This window comes from Anguilla anguilla, chromosome 6 (genome assembly GCF_013347855.1).
Source record: "Anguilla anguilla isolate fAngAng1 chromosome 6, fAngAng1.pri, whole genome shotgun sequence".
Lineage (NCBI taxonomy): Eukaryota > Metazoa > Chordata > Actinopteri > Anguilliformes > Anguillidae > Anguilla > Anguilla anguilla.
This window is the reverse complement of record NC_049206.1, coordinates 22,102,904-22,115,934: the sequence shown is the minus strand read 5'-3', so window position 1 is coordinate 22,115,934 and position 13,031 is coordinate 22,102,904. Positions and strand designations below refer to the sequence as shown.

The 13,031-nt window shown below is 44.2% G+C and overlaps 1 protein-coding gene across 4 annotated transcripts; it reads right to left on the bottom strand.

Annotated features, from left to right (window-relative positions):
• Positions 1-1,646: 1,646 nt before the first annotated feature.
• On the bottom strand, positions 1,647-12,334 carry acvr1l (activin A receptor, type 1 like). Of its 4 annotated transcripts, none has more exons than XM_035420606.1 (10): positions 12,172-12,334; positions 8,890-8,964; positions 8,266-8,517; positions 7,202-7,413; positions 6,031-6,130; positions 5,694-5,840; positions 4,880-5,155; positions 4,304-4,501; positions 3,901-4,031; positions 1,647-3,299 (listed from the first exon to the last, which is right to left on the bottom strand). In XM_035420606.1, the coding sequence occupies exons 2-10, from the start codon at positions 8,954-8,956 to the stop codon at positions 3,165-3,167; spliced, it is 1,518 nt and encodes a 505-aa protein (XP_035276497.1). In that variant the 5' UTR covers positions 8,957-8,964; positions 12,172-12,334; the 3' UTR covers positions 1,647-3,164. The 4 variants fall into 4 exon arrangements, with proteins under 4 accessions (XP_035276497.1, XP_035276498.1, XP_035276495.1 ...); XM_035420607.1 differs by lacking the exon at positions 12,172-12,334 and adding an exon at positions 12,064-12,115; XM_035420604.1 differs by lacking the exon at positions 12,172-12,334 and adding an exon at positions 11,322-11,986.
• Positions 12,335-13,031: the final 697 nt, after the last annotated feature.

The window sequence follows — 13,031 nt, the reverse complement described above, 5'->3', positions numbered from 1 at the left end:
GCTACTTAGTTACATACAGTTTATTAAATATTAGCTATTTAGTGTACTTCACAGTTTTATAAATTTCTACTCTCATGTGTTTGTAATTCTTAAGTTCTTAACATTTTTATAAGGACAGTACTCTTATAAAAACAACTTTAGTGTTTGTATCTTTCAATATTTTTTAGTGTGTATCTTTCAGTGTTTTTAACTCAAATGCTTATGCATTCAGAGTATTCACAGCATTCAGAGTTCACAATGGCAAACTTACAATAGCCATTTTTCCTAAATTGTGTATCTGATTATGTTTGGTAAGCAAATTTATTAAAAAAGGAAAACAATGTCAAGATTCATTGTTGTTACTTCATATTTTTGATCCTTCAAGGATATAAAAAGATAATAAATACAAGACCTTGGTGATGTAAAAATGTTTATAAACCATAGTATTTTTTGTTCCTCTTGGCTTGGTACCTTAGCTTTTCTGCTAACTGCTTGACTCACACAAAAACAAAACCAGCATACAAGCAGCCGTTTGAACTTGTACCAGAATGGCCAACTCACATTAAAGAAACCATGCAAACACACAAGAGAAATGGACTCAAAGACTCACATTAAATATGAAGCACGCGATTTGTCTTTTTCAGGAAGTAATAATTGTACATGCCAGTCGACGCATTCAGGCTGAAACAACCCCACCCCCCTGCCCTGCTTCGAGCAGGATTTTTGCATTTGAGGAGGGCTGAGGGTGGCTTGCAGCAGAACAGCGGCTGTGGCTCTGTTTCAGTGCAGATGGAAGCTAGCAGAGTGGATGTACAAGACTGGCATCGCCCTCAGTCCCCGTGTAACAATGCACTGCCATTTAAGCATCTCTCAAAGCATCAAACCAGAAGCAGACGCATAAAATGGTCGCCTCTGACAGCACTCGTTCGGAAATTGGACAAAGCAGTAAGGGCTCTGCATGCATAAACTTGCATGCCTGTCACCCCTGTGGACGCAAACACGCACTCAATGAGTTCAGAGCATTCAAACTTAAAGCAGACTTTTTTTTTTTGCTATTCATACTTCCACTTTAAGTCCACTTTAAGTATGAACAGCAAGTCTCTCCTCCAAATTACTACCATCTTACAGCATTTCCACAAGGAGCTGCTTAGCCAGCCAGTTTTCCACAAAGCAAGTTTTATATTAATATTTATGAGTAGATACTAATTAGCCACCCAAAAACAAGTGAACATTAGCCCTGCCTTCTTGTTAGCAACCTAGCTAGTCAGCCAATTAGCTCTGTTGGCATTTTCTATTAAAGACTCCGTGCCATTTAAAATTTTTAATAAGCCACGAGATAAAGCTGTATATTTACTTTTTCCAACTTAAACAGGATAATTAAACAGTAAAATTATAATGTATCATTCTGATCTTAAATAAGTAATTTCTAAACAGGACAACTAGAGATGTGACATTACATGCCCAGTCTGTAATTATTATATTCATTCATTCACAAGTTCTCTACTGATTGGCCCACTAAACTGGCAAGGTTTCCAAAAGACCAATACCAATGCTCCTGTAGTGGGCAGCGCAAGAACTTTGTTCCTTTCAGCATAAAAAAACTCCTAAAATAAAATAAAAATAAAGCTTAATATGACAGTTTTCTTCATTGGTTCTTCATATATAAATACAATAAAATAATTTTAATTGCACAAGGAGTTTAACATTACAGACCCTGCAGACAAGCAGCATTAGGCGTCCAGCTAGCTACAAAAGCTTTTGCTGAACTATTTAGCGAATGTAACACTTGTCAAACCACCTAGGTAGCAGTAGTCTTCACTGCAGTGTAATTTAAACTTACGTTAACTAGCAGCTTATTAAAAGAATGATGCATTTAGCTAGCTTGGGCGAAGCTAATAACAAAAAGTTGTATTTCTGTGAAACAAAATAAATGTAAGCTGCCCATTTTCTGATTTAGCAGAGGAAGAACCTGCTCTCCTAAAGACCTTCGCAACCTTTGTAATCAACCAATCATCAACCACATACATCTTATGGGCAGCTGCCTTTGCATTGGCATAGTAAAAACGTTTGGTGACAGCCACATAGCCCTCATACAGACAACAAGGGCAACCATTTTGTCTACAATAACATCCTTTTGCCTGCATGGTCAGGGCAGACAAGGCAGGTGTGAAAAGCATGCAGCCATCTCTATAAAGCGGTAACCATTAGCATTGATGAGGCTGTTCAACATTTGCCACAACATTTGCCACAGCTGAGACAAGATAGCCTCATGCTCTTAACTGAATTCACAACTGTGAGACACATGATTCTGGGCAATGAGAATAACCCGCTTAATATTCATTCATAAAGAGAGGTGACATGATGGCCTATGGCACTTTTTTCCAATTTGTTTTGCAGACAGCATTGTAACGTTTCACAGAGCAGTATTCAGTGGTTGCGACTCCGGTCCAAAACGATGCTCTTTCGGCAGTTTCGTTCGCGGCGGCAATCGATTGGACGATGGAAGCGCCTCGATAAACGGACAAGGGAGGAAGGGAAAAGGAAAAGGAAAATCTAAGGCACCCTACCATTATGCTCAACGCTTCCACCCCCTCCCCCTTCTGCCCAGAAATCCCGAGCGTTCACACACGTAGCCCGGGGGGATACTGAATGCGGGGAGACATTTTGAGGGGAGGGGTTTGAGGGGATAGGGGGGTGGGGGGGCTGGGCAAAGCTGATTGGCCGACGAGAGGCCCATTTCCTCTGGGGTCTCCCTCGAGTAAGTCGTAGGATCCCAGTTCACTGCAGGGTGCTTCTACACAAATACCGATAGCTGCCCTCCCTCACTGGGGGAAAAAAAAAACTCGCTTTGCTGAACAAACACACATGCACCACATTGTTAAGGAACAAGCCAGAGGTTATGTGAATGTCAAAAAAACAAGCGAAAAAACAAAACAAAACAAAAAAACCCCAACGGCAAAACCAACCATGAAAAAAATGAAAAGACTACGACGAGAAGAAAAAAAAAATCCTTTTTTTCTTCTTGGAAAGCGCTTTAGTGTTTGTAATGCATGCCAGTTTGTGGGAGAAATAGGACCTTCCTACGCCACCCCAAACCCACCACCAGCATGGAGGCTTCGTCCTGCTTCAGAGAAGCAGAGCCCCTTACATCCCCCCCACCCCATCGTTCTACACCCCATGCCCCCTCAGCAGTCTGCCTTGCCCTTCTCCAGGGAGCTGTGGATTTTGTCCAGAGTCTTTTTGATGCGCAGGGCGGTGAGTCTGGCCGAGGGGTTCTGATACCAGCACTCCTTCATCAGCTTCACCAGAGCCGACAAGGTCTGTGGAACAATCGCACCAAAAAGCATCACCATCCGCTACCTCACTCTGTCTGACTCTGTGACTGCCAATGGGCTTCCCAAACGGCTGTGTCTGCACAAGCAGGCCTTGGACCATTAATACTGCACTGAGCTTATGTCCTTTCATATTCACTTGGAATCCTGTATTTAAGCAACTCATACCTTTCATGCTGACACACAGTACAAAACCTACTACCCCTGAAATATTCAAATAGGATTTTAAAACTTGTGTGTGGCCTTATTCTACCAAATACATGGACATGTAAACATACCGGCCTTGATTGTGTATCACTATGCTAAGATGTTCTTACTTAGCTGTAACATAAGGGTTAGGGGTTATTTTATAAAGTTGGGTCTTTATAAAAAAATGTATCTCTTTTTGGTTGATCATGGATAAGATAGGACTCAACACTGAAACTGTACAAAGCCTGTTCTCTTGACATCCAAATTTTGACAGTCAAGTTTCCTTGTTTTTAATTATTTAGTAAGATCTTCGATAAGCTGCACAATGTTAAAATACATTTTAAACGAATTACAGGCAGGCCACTGGCAGAAATGAGGTCAGTGGCCTTCTTGCACTCACTGGGTCAGAAAACCACCGGTTTGGGATGAAGGGTCTCTGCTGCTCCACGCAGACCACTTTGCGCATGTCATCGAAGCTGGGGTCGTTCGGCACGAGGTCGTAAAACGGAGGCTTGTACTCTTCAACGATACCTGAAACATACGTTTCGGGAAGTGGGTGCGTCAACCTTTTGCCTACAACTCTGTTCAAACAATTCATCAAAAGACAGAAGTTACGCAAATCGATTAAAAAATATTACAAAGCCAGGGCGGTCAGCTATCAAACTTAGCTTCAAAAGGTTGAAGGGTACCGTCTGCCATAAGATGATAGTTCTTTGAGGTGTGAACACAGAGAAATCTGCACCCCTTCCTCGCGCACTTGAAGCTCGAGCGAGCGAGCGCTGGGGAGCGTTCGCCACCCTCACCGTTGCTGTACGTCCGGCGGGCGATCTCCCACAGCACCAGCCCGAAGGCCCACATGTCCACGCGCTTGTAGGCGTCGAAGCAGTCCGTCTGGATGGACTCGTCCAGCACCTCGGGAGCCATGTACCTCTTGGTGCCCACCTTGGGGTTGTTGCCCACCTCCAGCCGATTGTCCGACTGAGAGTGTGTGACGGCCAGACCTGGACCACAGCAAAAAAAGAAAGAAAAAAAGAGCATTTTGTCAACTTCGACCGGCACAAAGAGTCCATGATAAGGTGGGTGAGTGGAGTCTTTGACTTGTATCTTTCAAGGTGCAGTGCAGAAAGTTTAACGGGTCTCTGCAGTTTTTATATAGCAGAAACAAATATAAACATGTCAACTGTAACTACTAATTGACTCAATATGTTAAAACCAACACATCAAACCCACTTCAAGGGAGTGCATTCTATCCATTTGGAAGGAAACAAAAAAAATCCTGAGTGATAAACATATTATAGACTTTCATTTCTATGGAGCCTCTGGAGGAGTAACTGACTCCATGCAGTGGCAAGGCTGTGACAGGAGGGGGCGCCTCTCACCCAGGTCGGCGATGCAGCAGCGCAGGTCTTTCTTCACCAGGATGTTCTTGCTCTTGAGGTCGCGGTGGGCGATGGCGGGCTTGCCCTCGGTGCCGAAGATCTCCGTGTGCAGGTGCACCAGTCCGTTCGCCACCGAGGCGGCCATGTGCAGCCCGTCCACCGTCTCCACGGCGACGCGCTGCAGGTAGTCGTAGAGGGAGCCATTCTCGTGGTAATGGGTGATGAGCCACAGCTGGGTGCTGGAGTTCCGTGATGTCATGTCTGATGCCATGAACCCTGCCCGGGGAAACGCACAACCCCCAAAAATTAGTCTGTCCAATTTATAGAACAATGAAAGGCAAAGGAGCTCAGCTACGTAGTTACCCTCTTATCCTGCTACCACGTTTTTCCTCACACTGAACAAAAAAGGATACAGCACATTAATTTGACAAGACAATGTCTTGGATTCAAAAAGCAACTGTCCCAAACTCACAATTAAATACAAGTGTTAATTTTATCTCCTCCAACACAGTTCAAATTTGCCAAAATGTGTGAAGAAAGGAACTAACACTCGCATTTATTTTTAAGTCAAAGTTAAGGACAAATGTTGTCCTGCTTTTCAACCAAAACCTAGGGTTCTGGCTCCATATTTACAAAGCATCTCAGAGAAAAAGTTGTGGAATCAGGATACTCCCAGTCATATCCTAACCTTATCCATCATGAGCTAAAAGGCTAAACTGATCCTAGATCAGCTTTCCGGCTTTCTGAATACAGGCCCTGAACTCTGATGAACGGTGCGTGATAGCCCAGGATCAGAGCCGTACTGTATCCCCACCTAGTATGTTTTCGTGCCGGAGGAGAACGGTGTTGTAGATCTCAGTCTCCCGGAACCAGGACTTCTCGTCCCTCGAAGAGAAGATTTTCACCGCCACGTTCTCCCCCTGCCATTGTCCTCTCCACACCTCGCCGTAGCGCCCCTTTCCTTGGGACAGTCGACAGGGACATTGGTCATCAACCCGTCTACTCCACCCCTGCGATCACGCTTGTGGTCATAATTATTCACTGCGGCCTTCCGAGGGCCAAACTTTTCTTTCAGGACATCTGGCACATCAGGGACCGGTTACACAAATGCAAAAGCGCACACACAAAATAATGACTAGTGAGGACCCTACCGACACACTCCACCAGGCTAATCTGTCGAGCCACCGTCCTCTGGACCAGGAAAGGCAGACCAGAGCCACTGCCCGAGGTGCAGGAGTGACTCAACAGATCCTGTAGAACAAGCAACAGGAATACATGAGTTAAGGGCTGAGAGAGCTGAGGGCTAACAAATACACTGACAGATACACAGCTAACAAGAAGCAAATCTTTCATTTCTTAATTTATGTATGTATCTATTACTCTTTTTTTCCTCTCCAGTTTGGATTTCTCAGTCATATTTATGTGCACTCATTGCTGCAACCTGCAGTATTAATTTGGGAGAGTACAGACGAGCGTGTGCTCTCCTCTGAACCGAGCAATGTTAGCGGCTGCATCTCATCACCCTGCTGTTCGCAAGTCACAGACCTGAGTCAGAGGAATGAGTGGCTTAAAGGGACAGTTCACTTTCTGGGTTTTTTGATATACTTTCAGTTTTACTGATGATTTATGACTAGCCCAGATGGTTTTTGCTAGAAAAGATATTGAAGATATTTCCAGAAGTTTCTGATGACCTGTAGGGCTTTCCATTAGCTGGTATAGGGGCACAAGGGGGTTCAATTAGGGTGAACATTTATGTTGAAACAATGCATTTAATCAAACATTTATGACTTATCCTCGCTAGCAAAGGATGCATTGGTTACAAATTTAAGGCACACCCTGTCATTATATCCTACTCCTCAAATTAGGCAAAAATAAGGCACATTAAAGGACGGCTTTGTCCAAGACCCCAGGACATGGCCTGAAAGGACAGACAGACAGACAGACAGACAGACACAGCTTGAAAACGTTGCCTTAGCCGCTGGCTACCCAACGCCCTGGCTGGCTTGATTTAAACAAAAGCTCTCAAATGCAGTGTTTAATCTGCATAAGCGCTCGTGTTTTCTGGCTTCAGTCAGCTAGCTGACCTCCTAAAAATTGGCAGGCTTTCACTGGCGTGATCGCGCAACATAAATTCCAATCAGTTGGCCACCGCAAGCCTGTGATGCATCGACAACCTTTCCAAACCGCTAGACGCTAAAGTCGCTTTCGTCTGATATGCGGTTTTGGCCAGCGACGGGCGGGGAAGCGCCGTCTCGTTCGTTTGAAGCGCGGGCCGGACCAGCTGCGAGGGTTAGCGGGGGCGGGGAGGGAGGCCTGGCTCACCGCCAGCGTGCTGTCGCCCACGTTGGACGCCATCAGGCCGTCGATGGCGCCCTGCTCGGCGTCCAGCTCGTGCAGCCTCTCCAGGCGGCCGTGGCGGAGCCGACGGCACGCCAGGACGCCGAGGATGGCCAGGAGGGTGAGCACTACGAACGGCGTGACCACGAAGACTACCAGGGTCTCCACTCTGTATCGGGTCGGTTCTGCTGGGGGCACTGGTTCACAAAAAAGAAAACATGAAACAATCGATTAACACTGTATACTATATACATTTTCTTTCACAAATTTTTATTTTGACTTTACATTACCTGCAAGTGTCTTCCACACAAATTTGCACTGACTACACATACTTATAAGACACTATAGAGACAACATTTAAGAACATTCACAGATGTTTCTACATGACACATACCCATATGTTCTATGGTTAACAAGGAGTGCGAAAGCTTTGCACATTTAATCTAGATGTAACCGTTTTAGTGAATCATTCCATTAAACATTTCAACCAGTCCCAAAGTACCATTGCTGAAGATGGGTAGAATCGGCTTCAATGGCTCCAGATGGGTGTAGGGGTTGTGTAAAGTGCTGCCTACCCACTATCACCAGAAATAACATCTGTTAAATAACCTGCAGCCCTGTGCTTTAAAATTGATACCAGGGCCTTCTTTCCATAATCCTTATATAATCCTAGATATCCAAGCAGTAGCAGAGACTCCCCCATTTGTGTGGGCATTTATTTCCTGCGATGTAATGGGATTTCAGTTTATGACGTTCTAAATGATGAAACCCCAACCAAAGGCACAAACATCCATCCATCCAGAAATTATCTATACCCGCTTATCCTGGGCAGGGTTGAGGGGGGTGCTGGAGCCTATCCCAGCGTGCACTGAGCGAGAGGCAGGAATACACCCAGGACAGGCCGCCAATCTATCACAGGGTGCACACACCATTCACTCACACACTCACAGCTATGGGCTACCTGCTGCACCGCCATGCCACCAGGCATAAACATAAAGCCATTAAATCTCATGTTGAACTACCCTCCCCAACAATGCTGCAGTACCCACCCTTGAGCAGTAGGGGCGTCAGTGTGTCGCTGCTGTCGTTGGAGTTGCACAGGTGGTGGGAGCAGCACTGGACGGCGTAGCTGGCGCTGGGCAGCGTGGAGCAGGTCAGGAGGATCTTCTCGGACTCGTTGAGGCAGCCGCGTTTGAAGTGCGGCGTGTCGCCACTCAGCGTCACCGAGGAGAAGCACTGCCTGCCCTGGCAGAGCTTCAGGATGCACGCGCTGCCATCGCAGAGGCAATCGATGGCGCCACCTGGAGGCCAACGCGTGACAAACTAGTTACACAGACAGCCTATGCAGATAAACATGCACGTGCATAAATGTATATACACGTGCTGAAAAACAACAGACCAGTGGCTCTCTATTGAAAGCCCTTGTTAGAAAAACACAAGCTCTTTATACATTTCATTGAAAACCAATGCTACCTGATGTTTGGTCACAAAACGCCAAAACACTGTTTGGCATGAAACACATTATCCTGTCTGTCTGCAGAAAATTCTGGAACAAATGTGTACCAGAGATATGATTTGGTCGTACAGAACTGCAGAGCACTGTGCTAGCTGTACATTTTAAGTACAGGAACACAGAATGTGCAGACTCCCTGGTTAGCGGTCGCTAACCATACCTTCAGCTGATGTCTGTAGGATCTTCAGGACCAACAGCAGAAGCACTTGCATGCTGCACTGAGCCATCAGGGTCACTGCAATGATAAAGCAGGCAGTTTAACCACAGGGTAGGCATTTCCAGAAACACAGTTTAGGACATTTTCCACAGCTATGAAGGTGCTTTGACAGCCCAGTTCTTACAAGTTCTTAGACTCTTTTATCTTCCCGGATTCTACAGTAGTCAGGTAGTTTTTCCCACCGATTTATCCCAGGAACAGGTGTAATAGGAAGCTGTTTTTTGAGAGACGGTCACTAATTCTTCTTAACATTACACCAACATTTGCGTTACAAACCATCTGCATGCACAGATAGTGTTTGCAAACACTGCACAGGGTCTACTGAACCTCACTCAGAACATCTAAATGCAGAGGGAGCATATACCAGTTCAGACTGGATAAATCTCTGATAAACCTGTATAATCGTGATCATGTTCCAACTGCTCTGCGCAGAATTGAAGACTTTTGGTTTCAGTTAGGCATCACTGGCACAGAAGCGAACAAAATAATTGTTCTAATGAAAGCAGGAAAAATAGGAACTATTCATTTCAGGCAGAAAAGAATCATTCCGTTTCCCTGCATGCAACAGGATGCAACATCCGATATTTCACAGCTGAGCACTTGATTCACTTTCGGAAGGGAGGGAGGAAGACTGCATGTATTTTGGTGTGAGTGTGAGCATGCGTGGGTCATTGCCATGGCAACCCCAGAAAAAGAGGCCCATTACCAGAATGATATCAAAAGTGACTGGAGTGGAGGGCGGAACATTAAGATCACAAAAAGACAAGAAGAGTGCTTCAAAATGCACTCCATTAGGGGTTTTACCAGATGCCACCATTGACATTAGCATATAGCATCCCTGGCTCATTTGAACCATCCATCAGAAACATGCTAGCTCAAGATGATTACACGTCATAGGTACGACACCATCATTGAAAAAAGTGATACTGCTACAGTTCGTCAAACTAAGGTCTACATGTAAACTAGGCAACTTTCATATTGTCCAACATTTGCCATATTTGGTTTAATGACACAAGAGGAGCCTTGGAAACATATAGAAATTTGATCAGATCAGATGAAAAATCTAAACCACATTATCTCAGCTTTTATACCTTGAAAATAATACAAAATAACCATGTTCAGTCAAATCTATGATGTACTGTCTTTTTGGACACTTGCGGAATCCTTGCTCCTTCAAAAAGGCCTTGGAGGCCGGACGCTCTTTTCTGTCTGGGCAGGGGTGGGTGTGGCTACAGAGCCTGCGGGGTGGGATCAGGTTTCAGCATGGCGTTCGTAGCTAGCTACAGCAGTGGAGGAGGAAGCACAAGTACAGCAAAGCGAAATGACAAGCCGACAGGGCTTGTTAAAAAATCAAAGTCAACCTTGGAATTTCATTTTCTGGATGAGGACAGCTTAAGTTCACAATGGAGGACGAAAAGGGACTCGGAGTTGGCGTGTTTTCTGTTGGACAAGCAATTAAGACTACCTCTAGCTATCCAGCTAGCTATTTTAGGTAGCTAGATGACCAAAGGGGTACTCGGGGAAGTGGGCAGGGTTGAAGATGGAGGAGGAGACTTATATTATTGTAAACACAGGACCACATCAAGGCTGAAATAATCATGCACAGTATTCCTTCACCACTGCCTAATTCAGACAGTCCTTACTGTCACAGCTTTGATGTTGGCTACCTAGCTAGCTACTTCAATGATTAAAACTCCCCAGTGAATATTTTAGAGGTGAAAAGTGACCGAAAGTCGGTGAAATGCCGTCTACATTTGGTTGAAAAGTTTCTAGCAGACTATGACGAAGCCAGACTATATACTGGTAAAACCTAGCTATATTTGGGTTGACCTAACCCGTTTACGTCAAAACGTCTCTCAACCTAGATTTCCATCCCTTTAGACGTCTGGATTCTGGCTTTTGCTCACTGGGTCATTCCACGGGTGGTGACGGTCAGATCTTTTTTTTTAATAATCCGTTTGTTAATCAATACCTCCCACTCTCAGCTTCCAGACAAGATAAATTAACAAAGCCAGCTGTAAACAAAACAGTATTTCTAATGTTGCTTCTAATATAGACCAGGGAAGTATCAAGCTAGCTTTTTTTTACATTTGCCATCTAAATAGACAACAGACGGCACAGATCTACCAACTTTAGCCACTCACTAACCCAAAATTTGCATCAATTTAAGAAGAGCATTAGTCAGCACGACAGAAATATCCAGACGGTCACTGATTGTTCTTGCCATAATTGCAAACGCTTGTGGTCCGTTACAGTAGAAACGCTACACAAAACGCCCACCCAATAACAAAACGTTGCGTCCTGGGGGCCTACGCCTGTCTGTAGCAGCAAGCTAGCGCAAGTGCGCGTCTTTAATTTGTCTCCGCCGTACTCACTGAGAAGCATAACTGCGACAGACGACATGGCACCACAACAAATTGGTTCAGGCTGGCGCCTGTCTGCTGTCCTGATGATATAGCTACAGCAGCAGGCGCTGGATCTGCGCTGGATCCTGCGCGTCACCTGCCCCACAATACAAGCGCTCTGTTCGCATCAGTGTTGTATCTATCCCTTGACTTATTATTTTGCTAATCGACAAGCTACCAAAAATGAGAAATAAAACGCATGCGAGCGGTAGTACTGTGGATAGTGATTTACCATGGAACACATATGCGCTCTATCGTAAGCGTAGCTGTTGGCTAGCTAATACAGCAACAAGCAAGCCAATCGGAGCCGTCAAATACTAACGTTAGCTTTGCTAATTATAGATATACACCAGCTAACTATTAATAAGCCCATTTGAAATATCACCACTTTTCCATTTGAAAACGTGCAGCTAACTAGCCAGACAGGCAGCATGGGTAGCACTCCGGCACAGACACTGTCAGTAATGTTAGTCTAGGCTATCTAGCTATCAAGATTCTGAGCTAATAATAATCCCAATGTTCGCTAGCACTGCTCGTTTATTTAACCCCGCTGTCTGGCTGGGTAGCTTCTGATTACTGCTAAGAAGCTAAACAGTGAGCCTGAAAACTAACTTATTTAGCTTTGCCACGTAGCCACGTACTAGCTATTTGGCCAACGTTAATAAGCTATCGATAACTAAACGATGACAGTCATAGCACAATGTTTGCTTACCTTTATAACTAATAATATATTAGCCAGCAAGCTAATCTGCACTGCGTCCTCCAATTTCTGAGAAACAGCACCCCCACAAACTGTCAAACGATGAGCATCATTTCTTACCTTAATCAATTATATTTGTACATTTCCTATGACGTTTTCAAGGAATTATTCCCGATTAATTCAGAAAAACACTGAATTTCCAATAACTGATTGACTACACAACATGACCGCCTCCTCACCCACAGAAACACCGGAGTTGTGATAAGAGGAGCGATTGTATTACGTCATTACTAACGACAAACGCCAAACTCTTGCGAAGGACAGCATTATGGGCACTGCAAGTCCTCCAACTGTTTCTGTGGTTAAATATATTATATAAAATATATTATTATTTTGAGTCCTACCTCCATTAGATCATGATTCATCAAAATAAGCAACCGACCATTGGTTTATTAGCAGGAGACATAGCAGAATTTGAGTTTGCCATCAGAGCGTCAACTTGGCCGGGCATACCAAGTTATGAGTTTAGTGAGGCTAATTTCTAGTAAATCTTTTTTAAAAAGGGATTAAAGCTGAGCTCGCAAGTATTTTAATGAAGTTCCTTGCAATGATTGCTGGCTCAGCCCTATAATATAGACATCATTTATTCAAGACTAAGCTACGTTGTTAGAATCAGCATTGATGGGATACAGTTGACATCCCGTCTAGTTTCCCTTTCTGCTTCTTCCCTGTCTGAATGAAAAACAAAAAATACGAAAGGTGGATGGAATGTCTGCTCTCCTTTAACCAAATAAAAAAAGGTTTTCAGTGACTTATTAAGATTAAGTGCTTTTTTTATTTTTTAAATGAAATGTTCTTTTATAAGATAAAATGCTGTCTGATGATTAGCCTAATTTAAGTGTAGGCTACTTGTACTTTGTTGTAGTCAGAGTTTTTGCTCCAATAACATGGATTCAAATAAAGTCAAAGGTTACATGAGT

Bases quoted from the DNA above. Each gene is read 5' to 3' on its own strand.
- acvr1l (XM_035420604.1), bottom strand. From the start codon at position 11,349: ATGTCGTCTGTCGCAGTTATGCTTCTCA. The intron at 6,131-7,201 runs GTGAGCCAGGCC...CTTGTTCTACAG, and splicing joins TGGGCGACAGCACGCTGGCG to GATCTGTTGAGTCACTCCTG. The intron at 5,156-5,693 runs GTGGGGATACAG...TTCCCCGGGCAG, and splicing joins CCGGCACGAAAACATACTAG to GGTTCATGGCATCAGACATG.